This window comes from Anser anser (assembly GCF_964211835.1).
Source record: "Anser anser genome assembly, chromosome: 6".
In the NCBI taxonomy this organism is placed as follows: Eukaryota; Metazoa; Chordata; class Aves; order Anseriformes; family Anatidae; genus Anser; species Anser anser.
The window spans coordinates 28025508-28051357 of NC_139726.1; the positions used below are offsets into that span (position 1 = coordinate 28025508).

At 41.1% G+C, this 25850-nt stretch overlaps 2 protein-coding genes and 1 long non-coding RNA gene across 5 annotated transcripts in view; 1 reads left to right on the plus strand and 2 right to left on the minus strand.

Moving 5' to 3' along the window:
- FAM117B (family with sequence similarity 117 member B) overlaps positions 1-7356 on the minus strand; it is a 28728-nt gene extending 21372 nt beyond the window's left edge. The window contains exon 1 of the mRNA XM_083842278.1: positions 6624-7356. Within this exon, the coding sequence (XP_083698404.1) occupies positions 6624-7218 (595 nt within the window). The 5' untranslated portion in view covers positions 7219-7356. The remainder of the gene's footprint in view (positions 1-6623) is intronic.
- On the plus strand, positions 6613-24308 carry LOC310901848. Of its 3 annotated transcripts, none has more exons than XR_014586211.1 (3): positions 6613-6749; positions 12146-12270; positions 24169-24308. It is a non-coding gene; the product is annotated as an uncharacterized lncRNA (long non-coding RNA). The 3 variants fall into 3 exon arrangements; XR_014586212.1 differs by lacking the exon at positions 6613-6749 and adding an exon at positions 7557-7855; XR_014586213.1 differs by lacking the exon at positions 6613-6749 and adding an exon at positions 7557-7855 and having other exon boundaries at positions 24145-24284.
- Positions 15549-25850, minus strand: part of BMPR2 (bone morphogenetic protein receptor type 2) — a 113857-nt gene continuing 103555 nt past the window's right edge. Inside the window, exons 12-13 of the mRNA XM_083842234.1 lie at positions 23961-25240; positions 15549-22241 (exon numbers count right to left, since the gene is read on the minus strand). Coding sequence (XP_083698360.1) covers positions 21991-22241; positions 23961-25240 — 1531 coding nt within the window. The 3' untranslated portion in view covers positions 15549-21990. The remainder of the gene's footprint in view (positions 22242-23960; positions 25241-25850) is intronic.

Here is a 25850-nt window from a genome sequence, read left to right on the forward strand (position 1 = left end):
GCAAAAATGTGCATCTATCATCAATACTTTAAAATTGCGGTGTAAGACTACGCTAAGTGTCAACTCCGTAAATAAAGGTTCCTCAAAATAGGAAGTGAGGCATGAGAACGGCAAACAGGAAAGACCCAAGCCTTAGATATACATATATGCTCACATACTATTTGTTACTGGCTTCTCCAGATGTAAAATATAAATTCAGAAATCACAATGATGTAAAACTTACTATCTGCTCCTCACAGAATTATATCTGAAAGAATCATAATTAATCACATTAATCTTACCTATAAAGAATACAGAGGCCTAAAACAAGGGGCTAAAACACACCAAACACGATTTGGAGATATTCCTGACTGTGCCTTAGGATAAGCTCTGTACTAACAGTAGAAATAACGTTGCAATTTGTATTCTACATAAACTTATTTACATGCAAAATAAGTTGTGCCTGATTACTGTCAGATTGTTAGTCAGAAATAAAACCATTAGCATTATACATCCAGAATTCATTTTTCTGGGCAGTTTCAGTCTATTAAAATTATATAGAAACTAATAAAATACGTTAGGCACAGATGTCAGTGGTGTGGACAACAGTTCGGTCTCATAGAACACCAGTCTTCCACACGTGCGTCAACTGACATTCTATACTAACTATCCTCATATAAATATTGCATTAGAAACGTATACATTGAAATTGTGAAAAGTATTTCAACTAAAAGGAAATGATTATTAGCATTATAATCAGGCCCATTCACATAAACCAGCCAAGAAACCTCATCTGGGTTACTATTTCTACTTGCACCAACACCAATCAAAATCTCAGTACTGAGCTGAGTACAGATCTGCTCTCAGGGTGCAGCAACAAAGCTCAATTTTTGAGTTACTGTGCACTTGAAGAGTCCTGCATCAAAGGCAGTCTCTGACTACTACCAGTCAGCATGCTGAAGGGTCTCTTTGTATCACAAGATTTCAAAACGATTCCTTTTGTCTGTACCATGGGGGAATGTGGCATGCTAATGCAACATGTCATTCCTTACAAATTACATTTGCTTCCAAAGTTATATCAAACATGTTATTTGTCTGAGAAATAGCTGCCCTACTCTCCCTATTTATTTTTCTTCTGAATTATTATTCTTCCTTTTCAAGAAGCTTCTCTTTTTACCAAGGGGAAACAGAAAGGATGTGAAAAAAATAAGGAAGTGTGTGTAGTAGCTCACATCATCTGCAAGGCAACTGCAACAGACAGCTTCAAAACTGAAGCAGCAGAAGCTACTACTGTCCTGCCTCCCCGACCAAAAACTGGCAAGAGTATTTTGCTGGGCAAACAGTGAGGATGAAAACTAAAGAGCCTGTTTATTGTCTAAATTCAAAGGAAGCTGCGTACTTCAGGGCACAAACCCTGTAAGTACTCTCTCCCCCCCCCCCCCCCTTTGATTTAGATATTCCTATAGTGAAATCGGATTCGAAGGACTGTTTTAATTTAGATGGTGCAAGGATATTTTGGATTCGTTTTTATTTACTTTTCCACCTTTACAGCATGTCTTCATAAAAACTGCCAAAGACTACTACTCAGCTCTCGCTGTTTCAAAACATTTCAGTGGAGACGCATACATGTTCATTGCATTTTCCTCTACAACACTTGAAGCAAGTGTTCAGCTGCTATTTTTCCTTGATGTGACCTACATAACAAGAGATCTGCCTCCATAGAGATAACAGTTACAACAGCTGTGGCTGATGAAAAACAATGGAGCTGTTTCATCAAACAGACTGTTCTTAAATATTAGATCTGTTTTAATTAGTCTGATTATCTCTTTAAACCAATATTTGTGGCAAATATCAACCCTCCTATCCATCTCCCACTGCTCTAAATCTATTTAGAAACAAAGTCTTTCTGCAATCTGGTTTCAAACAAAGCAAAATATTAGACCAAAATACAAACAGAGCATACACAATACAAATCAAAGTCCATAATGTGAGAAAATAACATGCAAGTTACCATGTCTTCACAAGTCACTGCAGTATTACCGAGATGGATGTGACAACAGGTATCACATACATCTACTGCAATTGTACAGTGAGGCACCTCTGAAGGCTATTTAAGCTAAGGCAGTCCAGCAATGGGACTGGAGAGCAAAATTAAACATGTAGAAAAGCTCAGCAGTAACCAGTTGGAAGTTAGGAAAGAGAGCACTGACTTGGTGTGTGGGGCTCTTAACAAAGCCCTATATCTACAACTGAAAAAGGAAATCACAGTGTGAGAACACATACCTTTGAACTGGATACCTCACAGAAGAGAACTGTGATATAACAAAACTGGGAAGAAGAAAAAGAAGGAAAGTTGTCTATAGCCCTAAGTCTAAGTCCTAAAACATGGAACACTGGAAAGTCATCTTCCAATTTTCCTGAAATTTTCCAAACTGTTGTTAATACTGCAAAATAAGGATTAGCGTTGAAGATAGTTATCAATGGAGTTGCAAGATCAAAGATTTGAAATTAAAGCTTTCAGAAAGGAAAATAAGAACTCCAAAGAAATATCTGCTAACAGACACCATGAGAAAACAAAATTAGCAAGCTGCAGAAAGAGCCACGGGAAAAGCACAGAATGAGATTAACCTCAAACTCCCTGACAAAGAGAATTCTAACTGAAGCTTTTTTTTTTTTCTCACCCCAAAAGTGAGAAAGAGTGAGATGTGACCAGTTTCCCTGGCTTCTAGCCATGCCACTGAGATTGTCTTCTTTTTTGGTCAGCCTCTTCCTCAGTAGGAACATTCATAGGCTCTCCCTATACATTGCTGCCTCTTCCCAAAAAAGATAAAAACACAACATATCTCAGGGGCTTCAAATATATGTTTCGTTGAGAATATTCAACAGACTGAAATGGTATTCAGAAAAGATGCACAGAACCACCATGTATTTTCCCACTGAAAGACAATCTCAGCTATTAATTTCACATAAATATAGAAGAACTACTTGTTCATTACCTTCTAGTAATTCAAAATGATCCCCTGGTAGGAGAACAGCTCAGAAAACCAAACCCAAACAAAAACTCAGAAAGTCCAAGATGTTCAAGTTCCTTAATTCCAGCAAATGAGAACATTTTTAATTCAAATCAACTCCTCTGCAGTGCTGGCCACAAGAAACTTAAATTACGGTATTGCAAAAATTAGTTCATTTCCTTTACACCTGCCATTTGCTAAATAGCTTAGTTAAGCAAAGCAGTCATCTAATGGTACACAAATTTGAAGGACAAAGCCTTCTGTGTTCTCTTATACTACAGCCATATCTTTTATAACTACTGCAAAACCTTGTAACAAACGTTGACAGGTCTGCAGCTATTATTTTGTCACTCACCAAATTTTTTAAATTAAAAAAAAAATCTACAGTGAAATTTACAAGTGTGATGAGTTCCATGCCCTCTCCCTACCTAAGGACAAGTCTGCATCAAAACTCTTCATGACTTTCTGATATACCATTGTAAGTTCCCTTCATTTCCTTTCACACAAATGAGACTTCAGTATTACTCCTTCATTTACTATTCTAAATAATTAAAAGGCAGTATAGTTCCAGATAAAAGCACAGAAAGGGAAGAAAGTCAACAGGTGTTACAGATGCCATTAACTGACTGCCAAAACTGCTATTGGGAAAACCTATTTAACTGAGAAAAAAGCAAAACATGATGGGAGAAAGAGTGAAAAAGTCGACATGACAAACTTCCTCTAACAGGGAAGGTTTGCAGACAGGTAAAGAGGTATGCGAGAACTGACCTACAACTAGGGATTGCAGGACAGACCCTGCAGCACAGAAATGAGGCAAAGAAATCAGTCATCACACTAGCAGTAGGAAATACTGCATATAATTGAAAAAAAAAAAAAGAACAGTATTTGTTAACATGGAAATAGAAGCTGAAGTCTGTGAGAGACTGCTGGAGAGACTGTGAGAGTCTGCTGCAGACTGCAGGGAAGGAAAGCAAAAAGAAAGGAATGGGTTGTAGGAAGGTCTAAACTCTTGGCCATATTTAGGATGGAAGCAGCAAGAAAAGCACAGAAATTTAGCAAGCATGCCATGAAGTCTTCAGCTTATCTCATCATCAACAGCAAACTCAGGTAAGTATTTCAAACATTTAGTTGCAATTCAGTTCAGAAAACCTAGCCAAAAAAAAAAAAAAGAGAAAGAACCTATTAAGGTTCATTTAAGTTAACCTTTCTTTATTCTCAAGTTCAGGTTCTTGCATGTTAAGCAAGCTGACAAAAAACTCTAAATTCAAAACTATTCAATTGCTTACTAAAAAAGAAAATCTGAAATTGAGCCTAAAGTATTCAATTTACAGAACTAGTATCCAAGTCCAGAAGCAGCTGTCATTTGTCCAAACTCAAGGTTCATTTCGATCTAACAAAAAAAAAAAGAAAGAAAAACAAAACAAAAAAACCAACATGGCTGCAGCTGTAGAAATGAACAAAAGCCATCATCAAACTGAAAACAAGAAGCAGGAAAACCTGAGTAATTCTGCAGTATATTCTGAATGTTACCCTGAGGTGGCCTGCATGGCTTCAGAACTCTAGCCTTACTAGCAAAGATAAAGTTCCACTTCCATGTTTTTGGCAGCCACTAAGCCTTCTCATTTAGATGAAGATGAAAGTGAAGTTGAATCAGTCTCTATCGAGCACTGGACTATACAATGCAAACATTAAGCAATATTAACCAGAATTCATTTGCATTTTGGGTCAATACAAGTACTATTCTGAAATTTAAATGTGTGGCAGCAATTAAATAGACCCTACGCCTGTTTCCATACATCTTGTAAAAAGCTAGTGGATTTATCTGGGAGCATAGTAGCAAAGGGCTAGCAACGAAGTGACTTGTTTCCTTCTATATGCTAATTCTTATATCCAGTAAAGAAGTTGGCTAGACAGCACAGTTTCAGCCGGCTTCTACACACTGATCTGAAGACAGCACAGTTTTTCCACCCTAAGCAGTCTGACGCATGCTTCACAGAGAGCTTTTGAACATGGATCTCAAGGGCAGGAAACTGCATCTTGGGCAAGAGTTTCAATCAAGTTCCCAGGAAGAAGACGGGATTTTGCGATGTGTATAATGTCTTTCAGATTAATGATTAACAATTAACAAGAATCTTCAGTGAAGAACACACGTTTTCCTCAATCCAGAGGCTCAGAATATAACTTTAAGCAAAACACATCCAATCTGCAGAGCTGAAGATCTAAATCAGAACCTAAATGCCTTTGTGGCACTGCTCTCTTGCATTTCAGAGAAGAAGGCATATCATAATCTTGAAGAAGTATGTCCAAACAAAAAACAAAATAAAGCTAATCTCTGTGTGACTTAAGTACTGTACCAAGCAGTTATGACTGTCTAATTTGGCAGCATCTTTCCTCAAGAGCCAGAATAGTGAGGGAGGGAGAGAGGAGAGAGGGGAAGGCAGTCTGGTTATAATCATAATTTTAGAAAAGGGGAAAGCAACATTTAGAGACATAGACAAATTAAAAGGAGTTCTATCAGTCCTATGTTTCTGCACATGCACTTCTGTGTATTTCTGAACTTTACATAGATTACCACATGCAGCTTCACAACAGAATACTAGCTGTAGCTTTGGTACCTTCAGAATCACCAAGTTTTCCAGATTTGAGGACATTAACACAGAGCTTCATTCACGCATTTTTAAGTAAACATTACAATAAAAGGAACAAAGATTTACATATTTAAGCCTCTAGTATCCTCAACCAGATGTCACATATTGCTTAAATTTCAGTGTGCTCAGTAAGTACATTTTAATTATTCCAAAACGCTAAGGAGCAGTTTGCTATAAAATGTATGCCATTCCCACACTATTTTCTATCTTTGCACGAGCTTGTCATCGCTCTAAAGTTCACACATCCCTCCGCAGGGTTCACGTTGAAACCACCTACTCGGAGCCACCGAGCACTCCTCCCCACGTGTCCGCGCCGTGCCCGCGGGGCCAGAGAGCTTTCCAGCCACAGGCTTGTGGCCGCCGCTTGGCTCCGAAGCACCCTTTGGCACGGCGAGCGCGGAAGGGGAAGGCGTGAGGGCTGCACAAGGCTGCCCAGACACTGGAAACCTCTGGCGGCACCCGGCGAGGCGCCACGCTCCCCTCACGACTCGCTGGCTTCCTCCGTCCCCTTGCCACCGGCCGGGAAGGGGGAACGCGCACCAACAAAAGCCCCGGCCCCGCCGCGCTCAGGCCGCCGCCAGCCGGCCAGGGACGGCCCGAGGCGGCCACAAGCCCGGGCACGGCTCCGCTCCGCTCTCCAGCCTCACGGAGAGCCGACGGCGGCCACGAACTCACGCACGGCCGGGCCGCGCCGGGCCGGTCCGGTCCGAGCCGAGCCCTCCTGGGCCGCCCCCCCCCCTCCCCGCAGTAACGGCCTGCCCACCTACCGCCCCACGCTCCCCTCAGGTAACCGCCTCGCGCCCAGTAACGGTCGCCGCGCGTGCCACCGCCCGCCCCCCCCCCCAATTCCCCTCAGGTAACCGCCTCGCGCGCAGTAACGGTCGCCGCGCGCCCCCTCCTCCCCTGAGGTAACTGCCTCGCGCCCGGTAACGGTCGCCGCGCGCCCCTCGCCTCAGCGGGCGGCAGGTGCGCGGCGTGAGCTCACCTCTGCAGCCCGGCGAGCCGGGGCTCTTCCTCTCCGGCGAGCTCCTGCCTTGCTCCGGCGACTGCCGCCGGTGCCGGACCCTGCCCGCCGCCGTGGCGCTGCCCTCCGGCAGCGGGGAGGAGCAAGGTGAGGGCCCGCAGCCCAGCGGCGGTGGCGGCGGGGGGGGAGGCGGCGGCGGGAGGTGGTGGGGCCGCGGGGGGCTGCCTCGGGCCCCGCCGGCGCGCGTGGGGCTGCCCCGCGAGGACGAGGCTGTCGAAGCGGCGGCAGCGCCGCTCCCCCCCACCGGCGGCTGCGGGGCCGTGGCGGGGCCGCTTCGGCCGCTGGGCGCCGCACGCGTGGGGCTGATGCTGCGTGAGGAGGGCGCCGCGCGTGGGAGCCCCCCGGCCGGGGCGCTCGCGCCGCCGCTCCTCGTGGGGCTGCCATGTTGCTGCTGCGGCTGCTGCTGCTTGAGCTGGAAGGGCACCGTGGCCCGCATGGGCTGGAGGCGGCTGCTCGCTCCCGCTCCGCCGCCCGCCGCCGCCGCCGCCGCGCCGCCCCCCCCCAGCGCGGTGCCCGGGGTCGGGGAGCCGCCGCGCCGCACGCGCGGGTGGGACATGGCGGGGGGAGCCGGCGGAAGGCGGCCGCCGGCGGAGAAAGAAGGAAAATAAGAAAGAGAGCGCCGCGAGCAGGTCCCGCCGCGGGCCCAACGCCTCACGCGGCCGGGGCCCCGTCCCCTCCCGGCCGCCGCCGTGCCCAGCCCGGGGCGCCCCGCGCTGCCTCCGGAGCCTCCGTGCGCCTCATCAACAATAGTGCCCCGGCCGCCCGCCCCGCCCCGCGCGCCCGCCCATTGGCCGCGCCGCCGCTCGGCTCGCGCAGCTACGGCGCGCCCATTGGCTGCGGGCCGCGCTGCTGAGTGGCCGAGCCTGCGCGGGGAGAGGGGGGGAGCAGCCCTTAAAGGGCCAGGCGGCCCTGGCACGTGCCGGCGGACGCGCAGCCGCGGCACCAGGACCGCCGGCCTTGAGGAGAGCCCGGGGGGAGCCGTGAGCTCCCGGGCCTTGGCACCCGCCGGGCCGGGCCGGGCCGAGCCGAGCCGTCGGGCGGAAGGCCCGTAACCGGGCGGGGAGCGCCTCCCGGGAGGCGGCTGCACACTACGAGCAGGGCTGCCCTGCGGGAGAGGACGAGGGCTCAGCAGCGCCTTATCCAATCGCTTTGCCACCGGCTTAGCGTTGCAGATGATGGCACCAGGCGTGTGGGTAATATCCAGGCAGACTTGACCCCCCCCTTTTTCCCTTAATTGCTTTGTTTACTGTTCTCCGTTAGACTCTTTGTATCTTTGCTGCAATCTTCTAAAAGTACTGGTTAAATGCCAGCATCTTCTTAACCTGATTTATACTTCAGAGGAGCGCATACGTGCTTGTAATAGGCCTTGGTTCACACGTTTGAATTATTTAGCTGTAAGGTAAACACCCTTTAGCACCCTCAGATCATAGGAATCTATAAATCCTCCCTTCTCTTTCTATTGCCAGTGCCAGTTCTGGGCTACTCCAGAGGACTTTCTGTAGCCAAATGCCAAATTCCTTTCAATATTGTTCTGCAAGTTGCGTGTTGCAATTGAATACCATTGCTATGATATAAATGATGTGACAACAAATTACATACTGTTCTCTCTTGGGTAGGTTGGGTTTTTTCTCTTTTTTCCTTTGCTGTTTTTGATTGAAGCCTCCTTTACTTAAAAAGCCCTGTCTTCCCCTTTGAAGAACTTCATTTTTGTGGCTGACAATTTTAACAAACCTGAAAAGCAAGACTATGTGTATAGGCCCTTTTTAAGGATGCCTGGACACAGGCCTACCTACAGCCTTGAAAGCCAAAGTTTCTGTCAAGAGATTTTTATTATGAGAAATGAGAATGGCAGAAGGAAATAAGATTGATGCATTTCTGGTGATGAGCTTGTTATGAAGTTAGCTGCTGCACTCTGCATTAATTAAATTTCCTTTGAAGGACATCACGCCTGCTCACAGGCATATTAGTAACATAGCCTTCATGGTAGCACAATGGGTCAACCAAAACTGGCTACAAGGCTGTGCCCAATATTGAGAATTATCCTGGGCTACCTTTGAAAGTGGCTGTCAAGGAAAGGGACCAAGAGCCTGGCAGACTACCCTCAGTCTTTTGTACCCCCTCCTTACAGTATGCAAGTTACTTAAGTCACCTTACGAATGATACACATGGGACCACTTCCCAGTCCTTTTCTTGTAGCCATCACAAGTACTCCTGGTACAATGTGCCAAAGCATCATAGTCCCAGATAATGCACTTAATTAGGAAAATGTCTGGGAGACAGTGTTCGCCTCATCAGTGATGGCCATGAGGCAGAGAACAGGCAGTGGAGGTGAAAGGATCTCAGAACTCCCTCTGCAACTCCATGGATACACTGAAAAAGAGAACCCAAGCTTCATGATGCTCCACAGGAAAATGTCTTGGAGGTAGAAAAACAGCACACTGGCATGCCGTGCCTAAGAGAAATAAACAGAACCTGTCTGCTGCTTTGTTGGCAGCCTGGGTCATTGAGTTAGGTCACCCTAATGCAGGTTAACCTGTGCAGCATTTATTTCACATCTTGGTTGCAATTTTCAATCAAGACCAGAATATGTAATCCTCTTTGCTCTGACATCACCTACTGCCAGTGCTGGTGCAGTTGTTCAGCAGGCTTTTGCTACTTGGACTGTTTGCCCTCTCCAGAAATACTGGCATTGTTTGGAACAGTGTGCCATAAGGATTTAAGGCATAAAATATTTTGAAGAAATCCTAATCTCTGATACTGTTTCGAAGAGGCCAAAAATGAAAGGTATTGATTTATATTTTTTGCATGATGCACTTTTTGGAGCCAAGTCACGATATCTGTGACAATTATAGTACTTCCCACATTATTGTCATGCTGCAAAAAATGGCACTGCTCCACACAGTTGTTATGAGAATATAAAGCAAAGCATTTATGTATGCTTCTCATCAGCAGTTGTATTGCTTTACATGCATTAGACATGAAAGTTCAACATGTAAAATCATGTACCTAATCAAACTGTGCGTACTTCATACATTAATTTGTTTAAACTGTAATAAATGTGTTACAACAGATCTTACTCCTACACCCTATGGAAATAAAAGAAACAACTAAAGCAGTATTATGAATGACTTGAAAATAGTTTTGAAACATTCTTTTTAATAACAGAAAAGTCAAAGCGAAAGCACTCCCCCCAGTGACTTGGATCCAAATCCCCCCCAGACTCTCCTTTCAATTCACATCTCCCACGAGCTGGGGTTTGTTTCAGCTGTCACACTCCTTGCTGCATTCGGACTTGCCAAATAGCGTCCAGGCCAACTTCGCACCATGCATTTCACACAGTTTCATGTGGCATCTGCGGGCTGTGATTTCTTCCCATCAGTGGGTCTCTTATTCTGCCCACAACACCTATCATAATGGTGCCAACAGCAATCCAAAACCAACAGGAATGAAAATCATTATCGTCAGAGAAGTTATGAGCCTTCTTATCAGTATCATTTAAACCAGCCTTTTAGATAAGCAAGCCCACTGGAGTCACTCCACATGCACAGGATCCATCTCTCTGGCTTCAGCATCTCTACGTAGTATTTTTACTCATCCCATTGTCCTGCATGAGCTGAGCAGACCTGGTACGCTCACACGCCCAAGTGAAGTGCCAGCGCCTGGAGGTAACGGGCACTCAGCACCTCACCAGAGCCCTTCCAAAATGTGCTGCCTAGTAGTCATTGTTGGGAGATTAAATTCAGGTATTGCAGGCATCCTGTTGCATGCAAGGTGTTGATTCTTTCTTAAAATACAGAGAGTAGTGAAAGCTGCAGTTACAAACAAATCAATCCAAATGATAGAAGCTTATTGAGAATGCCCTCAAAGGCAGACTGATAAAACACACAGAGCTGCATGAACAAATTTGCAGCCTTGTGACGATAGGGACATAAGTAGGGAAGCGATCAAAATAGTAATCCTGAATCAAAAGCAGAGAAACAAAGGGTGAAAGAGGTTTAACTAAGTTTGTAAGCCCAAATCCCTCTGTACTGACTACCAAAACAACCAATGCTTAAGAAATTTTATTGTCCTGAGGACTGAAGTTCTATGGGTAGATCCACTCACTGCTCATAATAATATATATGAAAAATGTACTGTTAAAAATATTGCTAAAAAAAAATACTGCTAAAAAAAGTAATGAGCAAACCTTATGGAAAATGATTGGGCTTCAAGTAGCTTCAAATATCTTCTCGACTTACTCTGAAATTAAATTAATGCAAAGTAGCACTCATAAAAGAGCAATCTACTGTCTGTAATTGTTATACCTACAGTTGTTGCGAGTAATGTTGAAGGTTGAAAGATTAAAGATTCTGGGAGCCTAATCTAAACATTAGATTATGCCCCAGGATATTTCACTGCATTTCCCATCTCTCCCCTGCAGAGTGAGTTAGTTTTGCTTGTTTACGTGGGTGTTCAACAACAACAGGGGAAAAATACTTTTAAAAAATAGGACAAATTTAATAGAATTTGCTTCTCACAAAACCTTTAAGATCCTAGTTAGTATTCCAGAATATGTGGGGGGATTTGAGGAGGCAAGCAGATTGAAAATAAGGTATTAAGATTAAAACAATAAAAACAACAGATGGGACCCTGGACATAAGTCAAGATACTTGCAATAAGTAAAAGGCAACTTAAAACAAAAATGCACTCTTGCCACATTTTATAAGTTTACAATCTTTAAGAAAATGTCTCATACAATAAAATAATATCTTGAGGCATAAAAATTAAAATAATTAAAAATTAAAATAATATCTCTCACTGGCATTATAAGTAATTTTTTTTTCTTTTTTTTTTTTTTTACAAACACTGTTCCTCAATGCAACTCTTAACAGTGAGCTTGAGAGATGTTTCCACTCCACACAATTACCTGGGAGAGGTACAAACTTCTGTAGAAGCCAGAACTAAGTTCACCTCCATGCTACATGATTTTCCATGCATAAAGATCAATTTTCTGAACACACATTAAATAACAGTAGCAACCCTAAGTAAGGACCTTGTGAAAGTGTCCAACTGCTGATGGAAAGGAGCAATTGGAGTCACGCTTGGTTCACCAACATGAGTTCTTGCCAGCTGAGAGTAACTGCAACTGTTCTCAGGCTCTGTTGAAGGAAGAAAATGAGCAGGAGGAAAAGCATATTGTCTGCCACGTGTCTGAATTTTTGGCTTCAGTGCCACTGACAGAAGTGGCCTAATTCATTTAAACAAGCCACAGTTTAATCTCCCGCAACTATCCCCCCCCAAAAATACACTGAATAATAACTTACACGTAACTCCTTCCTTCCAGCAACAAAACTTTCCTTCCTTTTAGGAGATATTTTTTTTTTTTAAGTATTTTCCAAAATCTTACTATTTTTAGCACATAGTCATAGAGCTTGCAAAATAGCACAGAGATTAATCTACTTTTGTGTTGTATTTAGACATGTAACAGGCTTCTGTATTTCTAGTCCCAAGGCAGAAGAATGCATATGAACAATGGAAGAAAATTTGATTTATGAACTTTGAATACTGATTACTATCACAAGCCAAGGACACAATTTCCGTACTGTGAATGTAATGGAACTATATTACTGTGAGTAAAATATTTATCTCAATTGTCAAAATTATCAATTAATTTGATAAATGGAAATATTTCAGTAAGGTATATTTTATGGTCATATTACAGAATGTAATGCTGTATGTGTGATAAATAGGCATATAGCTATAGACACTATTCACTTAAGAGGACATAGAAGAAAGATCCGTCCTTCTGATTCAGGTCTACAAACTTGTTTTGGTTCTGTTTGTTTTTATAACATTTATAAAAGCTCAAGAGATTGTTAAAATTATGTTAGCGTGGCTTATTCATGCATTGAGAAGCAGTGATGAAATAACTTTTCTGTCCACATACATGTAGTAGTTCTGCAGTTAAACTAATTAACTTTAGCTGAGTGTATGATGGGGTGGGCACATGGGATTCTCTGATTTGAGAAAATACCTACTTAGAGAGTAACGATCAAGTAATGCTCTAAAGTCTCCTTGTGTTTAGCCATGAGGGGCAGGGGAGCTTTTAACTGTATGGTTACATCTCAACCAGACACCACTTCATCTCCATTGTGCCATCCCGTCCTCATACATTGCGCCTTGTGTTCAACCTGGCTTTGCCTCCAGGACACCCAGAGAGCCATCACTGAGAGAGAGGATATGATCTTTGAGAAGATGAAAGAGGCAAAGCTAGGCAAAGCTCCAAGCCCCTCTGCTGCTGGCAGCCTTTCAACCAACACTTAGCCAAAACCATGACTGCTAAGTACTGGGTGCATGCGCTCATTCTAAAAAGGTCCTTGGGTTGTGGTGGAGGGTCTTGGGAAGGTGCTGTCCTTCCTGTCAGGAGCTAAAAAGCACCTAGATCAGTTGTTTCCAACCTTTCTCAATACTTGCATCCTTGAAAGTTTTCCAGTGCCCTTGTGAGCCCCATCTAAAAATGCCATTTGCTCAGATGCTGCCTAGTAAATATAGGTTTGCTTTCCTCAGTCATCTTCCACAGACCACTCCCTACAAACAGGGAGTGTCTACCAGCTGTGTCCCAGTGTCTACCAGCTGTCTTGGGGCAGAGTTATCTGTTGTCTTTGGCAAAGAGGCATGAGTGCTCCCCAGCACATGACTTAGACTTAGATCAGCATTTGTGGATTTCTCCCAGACTTCCGCTGTGGTACTGAGATCTGAAAAGAGGAATATCCCCTGACATAAAAGCAGAGGGCCTGAGTGTGCCATTTAAATTCTAGAAATCAAAACATTTCAACTCCTCATTTGAAGAAGAATGACAATCTTTCAGGCTAACATGAAAAGCTGATTTTATACACATAAAAACATTTTGGTAGAGTTTTCCTGCCTGTGTAAAATTAACTTTCTTACCCAATAGAATGTGCTTTGGATCATGCCAGAGAGCAGATGTCTATAATCTCTTGCACATGGAAAATTTACATAACATCAGAATTAGCAAGAAGTAAATGGGGAGAAAAAAAGCCTGAATGGAAACAAGTGAAAGACTGATGTGGCTGTGTTCCACAAAGTATGTCCTGCAGCTGCATCACTGCCCTGGAACAAAGGGGAATATAATTGTTGTTGTTTTACTTTCATTTCCCAGTAGCAAAGCAAAAGCTGAATAAAAGTGGTTATTTCTGCAGGAGAGAGCTGACTGAGGTGTGTGCATAAGGTCACGCACAGAAATCACTTGGGGAGACTATTTCTTGGGTCTTGAGTAGCTCTCATACCCAGTCAAAAATATCGGTAAAATTCACTGGTAACAATTTGTTATTGCAGAGCTGACTCAAGGCTTCTCAGATGCCCTAAGGATAAGACTCAGCCACACCTGCTGGGTTAGGGCAAGGCTTGGCTGCTCTTGCTGTCAGCAAGGAGTGATAACTGTTGCGGGGGGGGGGGGAACGACACTTCTACTTTCCACATGGCCACCCTGCGCACAGGCTCCCAGCTTTCCTTGGCAGCTGCAGCCTGGCCTTCCAGGGCACTAGCAAAGGTAAAATGGGCATACAGGTGTTTCTGGTTTTGCCCTTGATCAAGTCTCCCCAGACTTGCTGCAGCAGTGCCACCAACTAGCTTTTCTCACCTGTGCCAGAAGAGGAGCTGCCCCCTATGGCAAGGCAGCAGGGAACAAGGGAACAGGCCTGTTGTGGCACAGGAGATGAGAGCTTCAGGTGGTTGCCAGCATGCGAGAGCTCCAGGTGGCCCAGGCCCCCACTGACTCTTCCCGACTACAGCCTCACGGGAAATCTAACTTCCTTGGAGTTGATCCTGAGAAGACTTCAGAGGTCTCAAGCTGCCATCAACGTCATTGAGACCTCTAGATAAAAAGAGCATTGTGAGCCTGTCCTTAAAGCTTCACATGTAAGTAAATAAGACCAGGCGAGCTAGCCTTTTTCCTGTGAGCTGGTGTTGCTCAGTTATCTTGAGCCAACAGCAAGCCACCACATGTAAGCACAGTGCTGTCTTTTGGGAGGGACCTTCTCCTTGTCAATAACTGTCCTAATCTCCTAATCCTTTTGAGGCAAAAAGCCCCAAGGTATCTGCACATCCCGCCTGGAAGATCACAGGTGGCTGCTTCCTGCTCAGAGGGGAGGTGAGGCTTGTAATGGTCCCTCCCTGTAGCCAGGGATTTCAAGATTCATTTGTGAGGCTGAGGTGAATTGCAGTATAGGCAAGTGTTCAACCCATGCACTACTTGCCTCAGTTTGTTGCTTCCTCCTCATTGATGACAGCAAGAAAGCTCTTCACGCTCTTTCTTTTTGTTCATAAGGTAGCTCTTTGGCCACAGAGGTGTCAGACTTGCCCCACCTTATTTGCTTGCAAGAAACATTATTGCTGTGGATACAGAAAAATAAATCAGCAAGAATTAAGTGAGGAGATATGTAAACACCAGAGCAACTGAGGTGCAGGATGTGCCCCACCAGTCTGTGTGTAACAGGAAGTTCTGAAGCCAGTGAGGTCCCAGAGTACAGTGCTTGGTGCTTAAAGGTGAAGGATGCATGTTGCAGCACTTTGAAATGCACACAAACTATATTTAGTTGCTAATGTAAGCATCTTAACTGCTGACCAGTGAGAACAGGCAAAAAAAGCAGAGAGGCAGTGCATTAATGTAGTAAAGGCAAGCCCTAATTATTTCACGCTGTTATCAGGTAACAGTGCAATGTATAATCTGTCACATGCTTAAGGTATCTGAAGGTCCTGTTCAGCTCACAGCAATGAAGTAGTTCCTCATTCTTCCACCAACAAAATAATATACTGCAACAGTTTTCCCCTCACTCCTGGGAGCACTGATGGCCAATAATACCATGAAAAAGCCACAAAAGACCATGCTTTTTGTCATTAATATGATCTTTAATAAATGGAATAATGCACCATTTTACAGCAAGCCTTTTCTTTTAGACCTAAAGAATAGCCTTTTAAATGTTCTTATCCAATGTCTCTGTATCAATACAATCTCTTTATTTAGGTTTATATATAACAAAGCAATTCTTACAAGTATTCATAGAAAACTCTGTAGTGGCTTTAACAATGTCAGCTTTCATAGTGGCATCCACAGATGATTAAAAAAAATTAGCTTTTTATTTCATACTCACACTGTTCCATGAAACACAACTTATATAGCATAGCAAGGGTATTGGGCAGCTTATACAAAAGAAATAACTGAAAGCAATTATTTATAAATTCATACATGATATTTCCTCAATCATTTGAGAGAAAAAACAAAAATACCCGTTAACAAAAGGGTTCTGATGAGACTCCATATTCTAGGGTTTCTCCCCCCTCTTCCCCAGAAAAGCTCGCTCAGAAATGCTCTCTTTACAGTCTTTCATAAGGAAAATGGCAGTTTCACATGTCCTAATTTCAGTCCCTACAGAAGACCAAACCCTAGAATTCAGTCTTTGCCATGTTCATTTTCCTCTTATACTGCATTTGGGGGGAAAATAATCAACAGCACTTGTAAAATATGATTCCAGCTTATATAAATGTGAATAGAGCACACTTTCCTCTAGAGACAAAAAGCAGACAAGAAACATTACATACGAACCTTTTTAAGTACATTTCAACATTGTGAAAGAGACAGAAGAGTCACAAATAAGAAAATTCAAGTGACAAATGAAAGGCAGTGATAACTTGGACTTGCCTGTTTCTTTGTGTTCTTTTGACTTTTTAAAAAATTACAGAAACATTAACTTTTTTTCTCTTTTTGAATAAGGAAGATTGAAGCGTGATACTTCATGATACAGTTCTGAAGCACAAAAAAAGTGAATCAAGTGCTCTAGGAATAAATCTCAACATTTTTGCTCTGTCTTTAAAACAAGTTAATGGGTTATAAAAGTTGACTTCTGGGAGACCTGGAAGCTTCTAAGTTATAAAGGGTAATTATTTCTGGTTTAAAATAATTACCAGGTGAGATACTATGCTCCTGACACTTGTATGCTGTAATATATCTGCAGAAGCCTGCAAGAACTTTGAAGAAATCCTTCCTCACTGTGACAGTTACAGTGCCTATTGAAACATGACCTATGCACTGAAGTTAACCAACATTCTACCTTAGCTTTCCCAGGGCTAATCCTCCCAAGGAATTATTAAAACCAATGCCAGCTTAACTAGCCCTCCCTTGCTCATAATCAATGGCAGACTCATCTTTGATTTCAGCTGCATTTGGCTCAAGCACCAGCTGATTAGATACTGGTTTCCTCAGATAAACTTGTGCCAAACCGAACTCCCATTTTGATTTGCAGGAATGCCTAAATCTCTTTGCTGCATAACTGGAAGTTCTGCTACCAATTTTAGTCAGTACAGAAGAAACCCCAAAATGAGAAATCTGATTTTTTACTATTTTGCATAAAATGAACCAATTTAGGGGAAAAAAATAACAAACATATGTATTTCTATAGCTTGAGGCTTTATATTACAACATAGAAGCCTAAAATGTAATTGGATTTAATGGCCTAAAAAAAAGTGTTACAGGGCAACCACACACCTAACAATAGCTACTGCATTAAAAAAACAGTGACAAGTCTGTCATGGGAGATCTTACACTGCTGGATTATGCGTCTCAGTCTGTGCCCAATTTTTATTGCAAAGACAACTTAAAAATGGTATCTGAAAAAGAATACTTGATACCAGTGCTAACATCTGATGCTGTAACTCACAGAATTTAATCCTGGAATTTATGCATGATATGCATATACATCTAAATACATACAGAGTTTACATAAAAATATATATATTTAGCTCTACTGCTATAGCTTTCTCACTGAAGAAAGGACTAAATTTGAACAAAAAATAATAAGGACATTAAAAAAAAAAGGAGGTTAATATATTTACTTGGCAAAATGGATAGTGGGAGACCAGATAGAAAAGTTCAAATAATCCAAATTTATGCAAAATACTAAGTCATCCAGTCTATAACCCAACTTTCATAGTCTAATCAAACCTATTTCAATCTATAATAAGCAGCTCCAAATTCAAATTTCATATACATCAGGTCATGCATATACTACTCTGCTAAGCAATTATTATTTTTCTCACTTAAAATCACTGTTTCAGCATTGGGAACTTTATTATTTTTATACAGGTATACATATGTAATTTCTACGCAACAATTCATTATTGTTATTTTTTTCCCAATAATCCATTCCATACAAATACAGAACCTCCTTATTGTCCTTTCTGAGACAGGTAGGATTAAAGATTTCTTTTTAGGAGAGTTGACAGATGGGAGGATACACACTTTATAAACATATTAATAAGGGTTCTGTTCATTTGTTTTTCCTGAAACCTGCCAGCATCCATCTTTCATTGTTTTTTGTCCCCTGTGCACTAAAAAAAAAAACGAAACTCTGTTGCCAATGAAAATTAGATAATTTTCAAAATGTAAAGAAGACTTGAATGAACTATGGTAAGAAAGTAAAACAATCAAAAAAGTGTTCCTTGTTTCAGAGAATATTCTGAAGAAGACAGTATCAACTGGTTTTCTTGTAAGTTAGGAACTCCTTTAGCATTTAGCTGTGCAATTTAAGTGCATCTCAGAGTTCCAAGAAAGCCATTTTTAATCCTAATTGTTTAGTACATGAAGCATAGAGCTTTGTAAGTAAATTCAGGGGAAGCGTTGCAGATAATCTTACTTGCACATGTCAATTTTAGAAGAAAATAAATTTGACTATGCAGGCATGTCTGTTCAAATGGTTAGAATTCACATTCTAAAAACCATGTCATGTTGGCGAGTATCACTATTATAGGAAACAGTAAAATAGACATTGCATTAACCTAAGTAACTCATTTAACTTCTACTAGCATGTCATTTTCTAAAATCAATAAGCTTTTGAATTTTGGCTTATATATAGAAACATCACAAATGTTTGCCGTAATATTTGACTTGAATTATACATTATAAATTACCATAGCAAATATTCTACTGTTGCCTATTTGACAGTAGCACAATTCATATATATTTACACTATCATTCTTTTTTTCATTTTTCTATATTTATCTTGTCTGCAATTTACATGAGATATTGACAGAAAATTATCAACTTTAATCATTATGCTAAAAAAAGCAAAGAAATAAAACGCATTCGTCTCCCTTGATTATAGTACATTTATCATCTATCCATGTGTCTGATCTGTAGAATTCTCTCTTACATGTATTTTGTTTGGTTAAAGATGATTCTCCAAGATATTAGATAAAATTCAGTATCATTTAATTTACAGAGAAAGTATTATATGGAGACTGGATTATGTGCTGTGAGCTAAAAAGGACATTACTAAAATAAGCATTAAAAACAAACTGTGCTAATCTGATCTCATCTAGCTGTGCAGAAATACAATATTTTGTTACACAGTTAAGAGTTTGTTTTGACTGACCTTTAAAAATAAATAGTTTTTCTCTATTTAATGTATAGGATATTTTGTGATAAAGTACACATTTCTATCAAGTTACAAATTATATTTATCCATGGTAGGTTACCAATCCAATACTTTTTGCTAATTATAATTCACACCAAAAGGCTTTCCAGCAAGTACAGAAAAAGATAAAGGAAGTGAAATTATTATGCTTGCTTTAAGAACACTTAAAGAAAATTGCAGAAGAACCTTTTCATCTGGTATTAAAATGATTTTCATTTCATGAAGCATAAAAAAGTTGGATTTTTTTTTCCTAATTAAAACATTGGACTGAAACAAAAGGCTAGAAGACTGCTGCAAATCTGTCTTAGCTGAAAGAAGCAGTAGTCAGGGCAAATAATTTTTCTTTCCCTAGAGTGTCAAGTTAGATAAGAATGTCTTAAATATGCTTTTCAGCCCACATTCTGAAATACTGATGGATGATACATGTAAGGCAAATGAAAGAGTCATTGGGAAAGGAGTGAAGAATCTTCAATTTGCATGATACAGCAATCATCACTAAACAACATACTGTACTTCAAATGTGGACTTGAAGAAGTCCAAAAGAGATGCAAAACACAGCCAACGTTATGAACAGAATGCCAAAAATTCTGATTCAGGTCTTGAAACCCAGCTGAGCAACTGGCAAGTTTTCAACATCTGGGATGCAAGATTGCAGCAGATGGGAAGCTGGGGAGTGAATTAAAAGTAAAACCAGAGAAAGGGTGTATTTTTGAAGAGGAGAAATATAACAACGTATTTATACTTTGATATAACAGAATTGTGCCTCAGAGATGAAAGGTATTACTCAAACTGGTACTTAAAGAGCACAGGCATTCCAAACTCTGTCTCATATCTTGCATTTCTGCAACTACTCTGAATCAAAAGTCTGGATTTAGAATTATCTCTTGGAGATATCTCAGAGATTCTAAGAAACCGTTAATAAGCATTACAAGAGAAAAATCCTAGAAATCAAGCACAAACAAAGGTTTTGAGAAACAGCAAGAATCAGATGTAGCAAGGCATACATTATGCCAGTTATATCAGATGTACAAAACAGAGTTGGCACGTTTACCTCATGGGGAAAAGTAATACAATAGCAAGGAAACAAATGAGCTTGAAAGCACAGAGCATCTGTTTCAGACTGCTGAAAGAAGATAGGTTGGGGGAGGCAATTGTTCGCTGCCAGTATCCTGCCATAGGAGTTTGGCAGGCTGACTGCATAGATTTTCTTTCTTTGAACATTAACAGTTTTCAGTGATAAAACCTTACTCAGTACCAAAGACTGACATGTGTTATATATATTTTTTTATCTAAATATTTTTACTGAAGTGTTTTCAGAGTACTTCTTCGGTGGAAGGATATTTCTTAGGCAGAAGGAAGTCCTGACCAGTAAGGAAATTAATTTTCTTTAAGTAGGCAGTAAAAATGATCATTCTACAAAAACTTACAGAGTTTAAGAGGCTGCACATGAGATGGTGAAAAAAAAAGTTATCTCAATATGTATTACATTCATGTTCACTGACACCCAAAATCAATGTGTGGAGTGTTAAATACAAACTGAAAGAAGGGTCTAACCAGAGGAAAAACATCCCTGTCCCCAAACACCCGTAACCATGAATTTTAAAAGCATACAATAGATTTTAACAAGATGAATGAAGGGCTTTAAAAATCTGAGGGGAAGAAGAGTTTTAACTTAGCAACAGCAGCCAATCAGGATGCACCTAGCTGCATAAGTAATCAGCCTGACTTTACCCCAAACCGTCTGTGAGGTGTTAAATTAAGAAAGACTTGTGACTCATCCCAAAACTGTTTTCTGCCAAATAAGATTGATGATTTTTCCTCTGCATAAACAAAATATCTTTGCAACCTATCTTCACCAGAGCTCTTAAGTATGATAGTTATTTACATTTCTGTTGAAAATGCATTTTTCAATGTACACTATTAGTGATCTAAGTACGGTTTTACATAAACACAAAGGGTGAAACTACACACAAAATAACATACAAGAATGTCTGAAACTGTTGCCTTAAATTTGTTCAATGGTTTGTTACTCAGAACTTCACAGGCTGGCATCTACTACTGGTAAGGAAAAGCATTTCAGTTTGGAAGAATCAAATGAAAGATACTGAGCTCATATTTTTCGTTCCTTTTTAAAAGCCCTTTCAAGCTGGGGAAAAATTCATGCGTTGTCACCTTGGAGCACAATGTGATATAGGCAGCTGCTTCAAGCTGGCTATGGTGTGCAAAGTTCACTCTCATGACTGGCTGACTGCTCAACTGTCAGGGAAAAATTAACAAATACAAAAAGAGGAACACGTGGCAGTTTTAGAAACACTTTTCAATAAAGCATACTGTGAACTATAGACTATTGCACATTTCAACATGACACGAAAAATGGCAGGGTGGGGTAATCAAAAGAGAATACACTTTGTAACATAGAAATATACAGACTAGCTTGTGCACAGAAATCAAAACATGGTTACAAGACACCACTGCAGTCAAACCTGTCTTATAGTCTGCTTATGATCTTAGTGACCTTAAGAAACTGGTCCAAACTGATTATCAGCAATACTTTTTTGTTACTTTTTTTTAAAAAAATATTTTGAGACCACATTTTTGATACACATATATATATTCCGTGGTCAAAACAGACAGACTTAACTTTAGTGATACTAAATAAAAGTGCAAAAACATTCAAAAAATAAAACAAAATAAAAAAATATGGAAGCATAAGCTAAAAATTTTCTGCATAGCTGAAATCTATTTAAAGCGAGTCCTTGATAGGGGTTGCTGACAGGAGGAGAAAGTTTTTTTTAAATGTCTTCTGCATGTTTGTTTCAAATAATGCAAAAAAAAGGTCATTTGTCGGCATTTAAAGTATTTCACAGGCAGTTCACTCCTGCGTCCTTAGATACCATTGTGGTGGCAGTGCCTCCTTCCGCAAGGTAAACAGCAGTGCTGGATTTGGAGTGGACTGCCCGGTCACTGCCATTATTGTTGACCTCGCAGTGCAGTGGCTCGGTGGAGATGACCCATGTTGAGGGACGCCACCGCTTAAGCGAGTATGGAGTTTTCACACGTTTCTTTATCTTTTCTCCTGAGCCTGATTTGCCATCCTGTGAGGAGTCACCTACTGAAGGAAAAAAAAAAGTAGAAAATAGTATTACAGGGAAGATTAGACTGGAGAGTCCAGGGTTACTCATGCAGAACAGAACAAAAAAGAAAATCTTATTAAGAAGCAACTGTATGGCAGAGGCGTGACAGCTATATCAACAATAGTAGCTGCTACTAAAATAAGGGGGAAGATTCTGTTCTCTGACAGAAATTACTTCAGTGAAGTAGTTTGCATCACTACCTTGAATGCACATCGGCATCAAACAGCAGAATCAGCATATGACATTTCAGGAGATTTTTCCAATCATAATGTCTTACATAGCTCTAATGAGAGGTACAAAAAAATAATGTAGCTACTACAGGATGGCAAAGGCTAAACTTTCAATAGCATAAATGAATCACAGATTCCATAATCCTACTTTACACTTCACAAAACAGTTCTTTACATACAAAGCCCCAGGCAAGGCCTTTGCCTGCAGGCAAAATGGTCTGTTCTCTGTTAGGATACTAAATAGGATTTGGGATGTTAGGTTGTAAAACTGACAAAAATACTTGCTTGTCAACTTGAAACAGGATAAAAATTCAGCAGTAGAAATCTGTTAAAAATCACTTCACTTAACCTCCAAACCCTTTCTTTTTTCTTAACCTCCAAATAAAGAAAGTTACTGCAATAACCTTTTCTCTTTACCTCAATAAAATTTCAACTCAAGCTGACGTGTAAAGACAAAAATTAAGGTTTCCGACTTAAAAGGAAGGCTTAAACATTCCATTGCTAAATATTCAATTACATTTCTTGAAAGAACTATTCTGGTTAATTTCTAAACCTTTTCTTTCCAAACGTGCAATGCCTGGCACCCCAGATTATTTCACTAGTATGTCAGTCTATACCTAAACATAGTCAGAGGTTTGCAAGCAACTTTCAAAGACTACAGAGCATCTTGAAGTGTATTATCTAGGAAACCTTTCCAACAGCTCCAACAGACCTAAAGATAAACTCAGATAATATACCTAATTTAACTACATGATTGCATTGTTATTGTGAGAAATAAAGTCCCATTGTAACTTCCTAAATATTTTGGCTTAAAACTCTAAGGCAGTTATTTTGAAGGAGTCTATTAAAATTCCTTCTCTAACTACTTTATTTTTTAATATGTACATGGTAAACTGACAAAGGACTGCTTTAACTGTTGAATCTCAGATAACAAACTAGAGAACGCCTGACTGTCCACCTAGCCTGGGCTAATACAGTAAAATCAGTTGCTTTAAAAGTCATGAAGTGCATAAGTACGCATAAGAAGTTATTGAAACAATCCATCTTAGAGCCAGCTACTCTTAAGAGAATGAGGAAAAATAAGGAAAAGAAGGTGCAATGTGTCCCTCAAGGAAGAAATAGGAGATATTTCAATATGCTTTGCAGCTGCCAAAGTCAATGCCTTGTAAAGAATAACAAGAGTAGTAATCACTCCTTTTCTAGAGTCAAAGTAGAAAGGGACAGATTTATTTCATATATGTGGAAGGCAGATGGCGACCTAAAACATTTTGGAGTTGATGGAGACAGAAGACAGGACTTGATTGGAAAGATTGAAATTGTTCTGATAGAAATTAAATTTATAGGACATTTAGTAGGCATGCTCTGTGGAGGGATAGGGGACACAGGAGTATTTCCTATTCAAGCAGATATACGTAGTTATTCAGTAAAAAGTGTCAAGGAAATTATTCAAGTTATGCAGGCACTTACACTGCATACTACTGCTATCCAAACTATTTGTGGCTGATAGATCCAGTGAATTAGGCCTCTGTGCTCTTCTAGTCTGGGTCTGTCCAGGATTTCTCGCTACATTCTGGATACTGAGTGTAGCTGTGTCTTGCACTGGACATGGATTACTGTTGTTGTTATTAACGTTTGTTCGGCCATTATCAAGTGGTCGCTCTCTCCTGTCTACTAGGCGATCCAGAACACCTTCATCGTGGCCAACCTGCTGCTCCCGCCTCAACAAGGGTTCGTGCTCATCAGGGCTTGAATTAATATTCAGTCGACTATCCTCTCCACTGAACTGGTTCTGAAGCATGTCCTGTGCCCTCTGTGCTACTGAACTGGCTGTCTGGCCAGATGGCACTGCCCCGTTGGCATACTGGATTGTGCCAGCATGAGAGTTTATGCTGTGGCTTCTACCAGCTACTCCATTCATGGTAACTGTCACCACATGAGGTTCTGCGGCGTTGATAGTGTTCATCTTGGCAACGCCTGTTTCCACTTGCTTCAAGTTTGATTTGTGCTTGCCACCAAATTTTAACCGTGGCTCCTTTGTTGAATTTTTGGTGTTTAGAGGAAGGCTAGTAGGCCTCTTCGGAAGGTTCTGTTGCTTGGGGAGAGGATAGACCTGAGCAGATGGGACATCCGGAATCAAACATGCTTGACCATTGCCAGCTTGTGCGAAGTCCTGTTGTCCTGTCACCTCTACTGCAAGTTTTATCAGTGGATAAAGCAAGCTGGAACTAGTGCTGCTGAGTGGATCTGGCCCACTAAACTGCTTAAGTGAATGTTCCATCAGATTCTCGTCAGAGCTTTCTTTCAAGTTCTTATCTACTTCTTTTGGATCCAGTTTATTTGTTTCCAAGTCCTCCTCTGTTAACTGCAGACAAACTGGAGTGGGCCCACCTGGCTGCATGACATTTGCAGTATGTAAGTTGGTTTCATCTGAATAAGGCATTTCAGATATGGTGGTCATGCCAGTGCTAGGAGTGAGGCCAGTTGTATTGGTGGTGGTAGTATTGGTGGACAAACTGGTGACACTTGTCTCAGGACTAGGGATGCGAGCTTGTGCTTGTTGCCGCTCGTAGTTAATGGAGTTTCTATTCTTTTCCCCTGACGTCAGCGGTGTCGTGGACATTGAATGTTCAGACGAAATGTTCTTCACTATGCTGTCAGTGTGGTGGATTGAATCTTCAATGTAGGAGGAAGAAGAATAATCAGGATATGGCCTTATCTTTGACACACGTCTATGATGTGACAGATTCCTTTAAGAAAAAATAAGTGATATTAGGGTCATGTATGTAAATATCACCTCATGTTATAAAGCCGCTCATTTAAGAGAGATGAATGTCTTTATTTCTTTTCATGCATCAACTAAGGACATATACAGTAAGAACTGAGATCCTTCTGTAACTTCCTTGAAAAGTCCTGGATAGCAGAAAGTGGTTTTACCTGGACAACAGTTTTGTCACAAATGTTATTATATGAGTAAGTCAGATAACAGTAATTTTCTTCTATTTGTTCAATACTCTATTTGTACAGTTCACTACTAAGGTACTGCTCTAGTTGCAGAGATGTGAAGCTGAATAAGGGCAACAAGAACTACATACATAGGATGGAGAACGTGATGCTGGGAAAAAGTCACAAGCTCTTAAACCATGAAAAATCTATTATTTTTAACAATTTAGATGTTCCATGTTTTGAACAGAATTCTTTCATGACAATAAACTGTGCCACATACAGCAACATTACCTTTCTCTCAAATCCAGATCTCTCGTGTGTAGTATTTAAGTACTAATATGTCAGTTCTGCAAATTCTCACTCTGTCTGAAGAAAAATGCACAGCACCTCTCTCACTGGGGTCTGAATAACAGT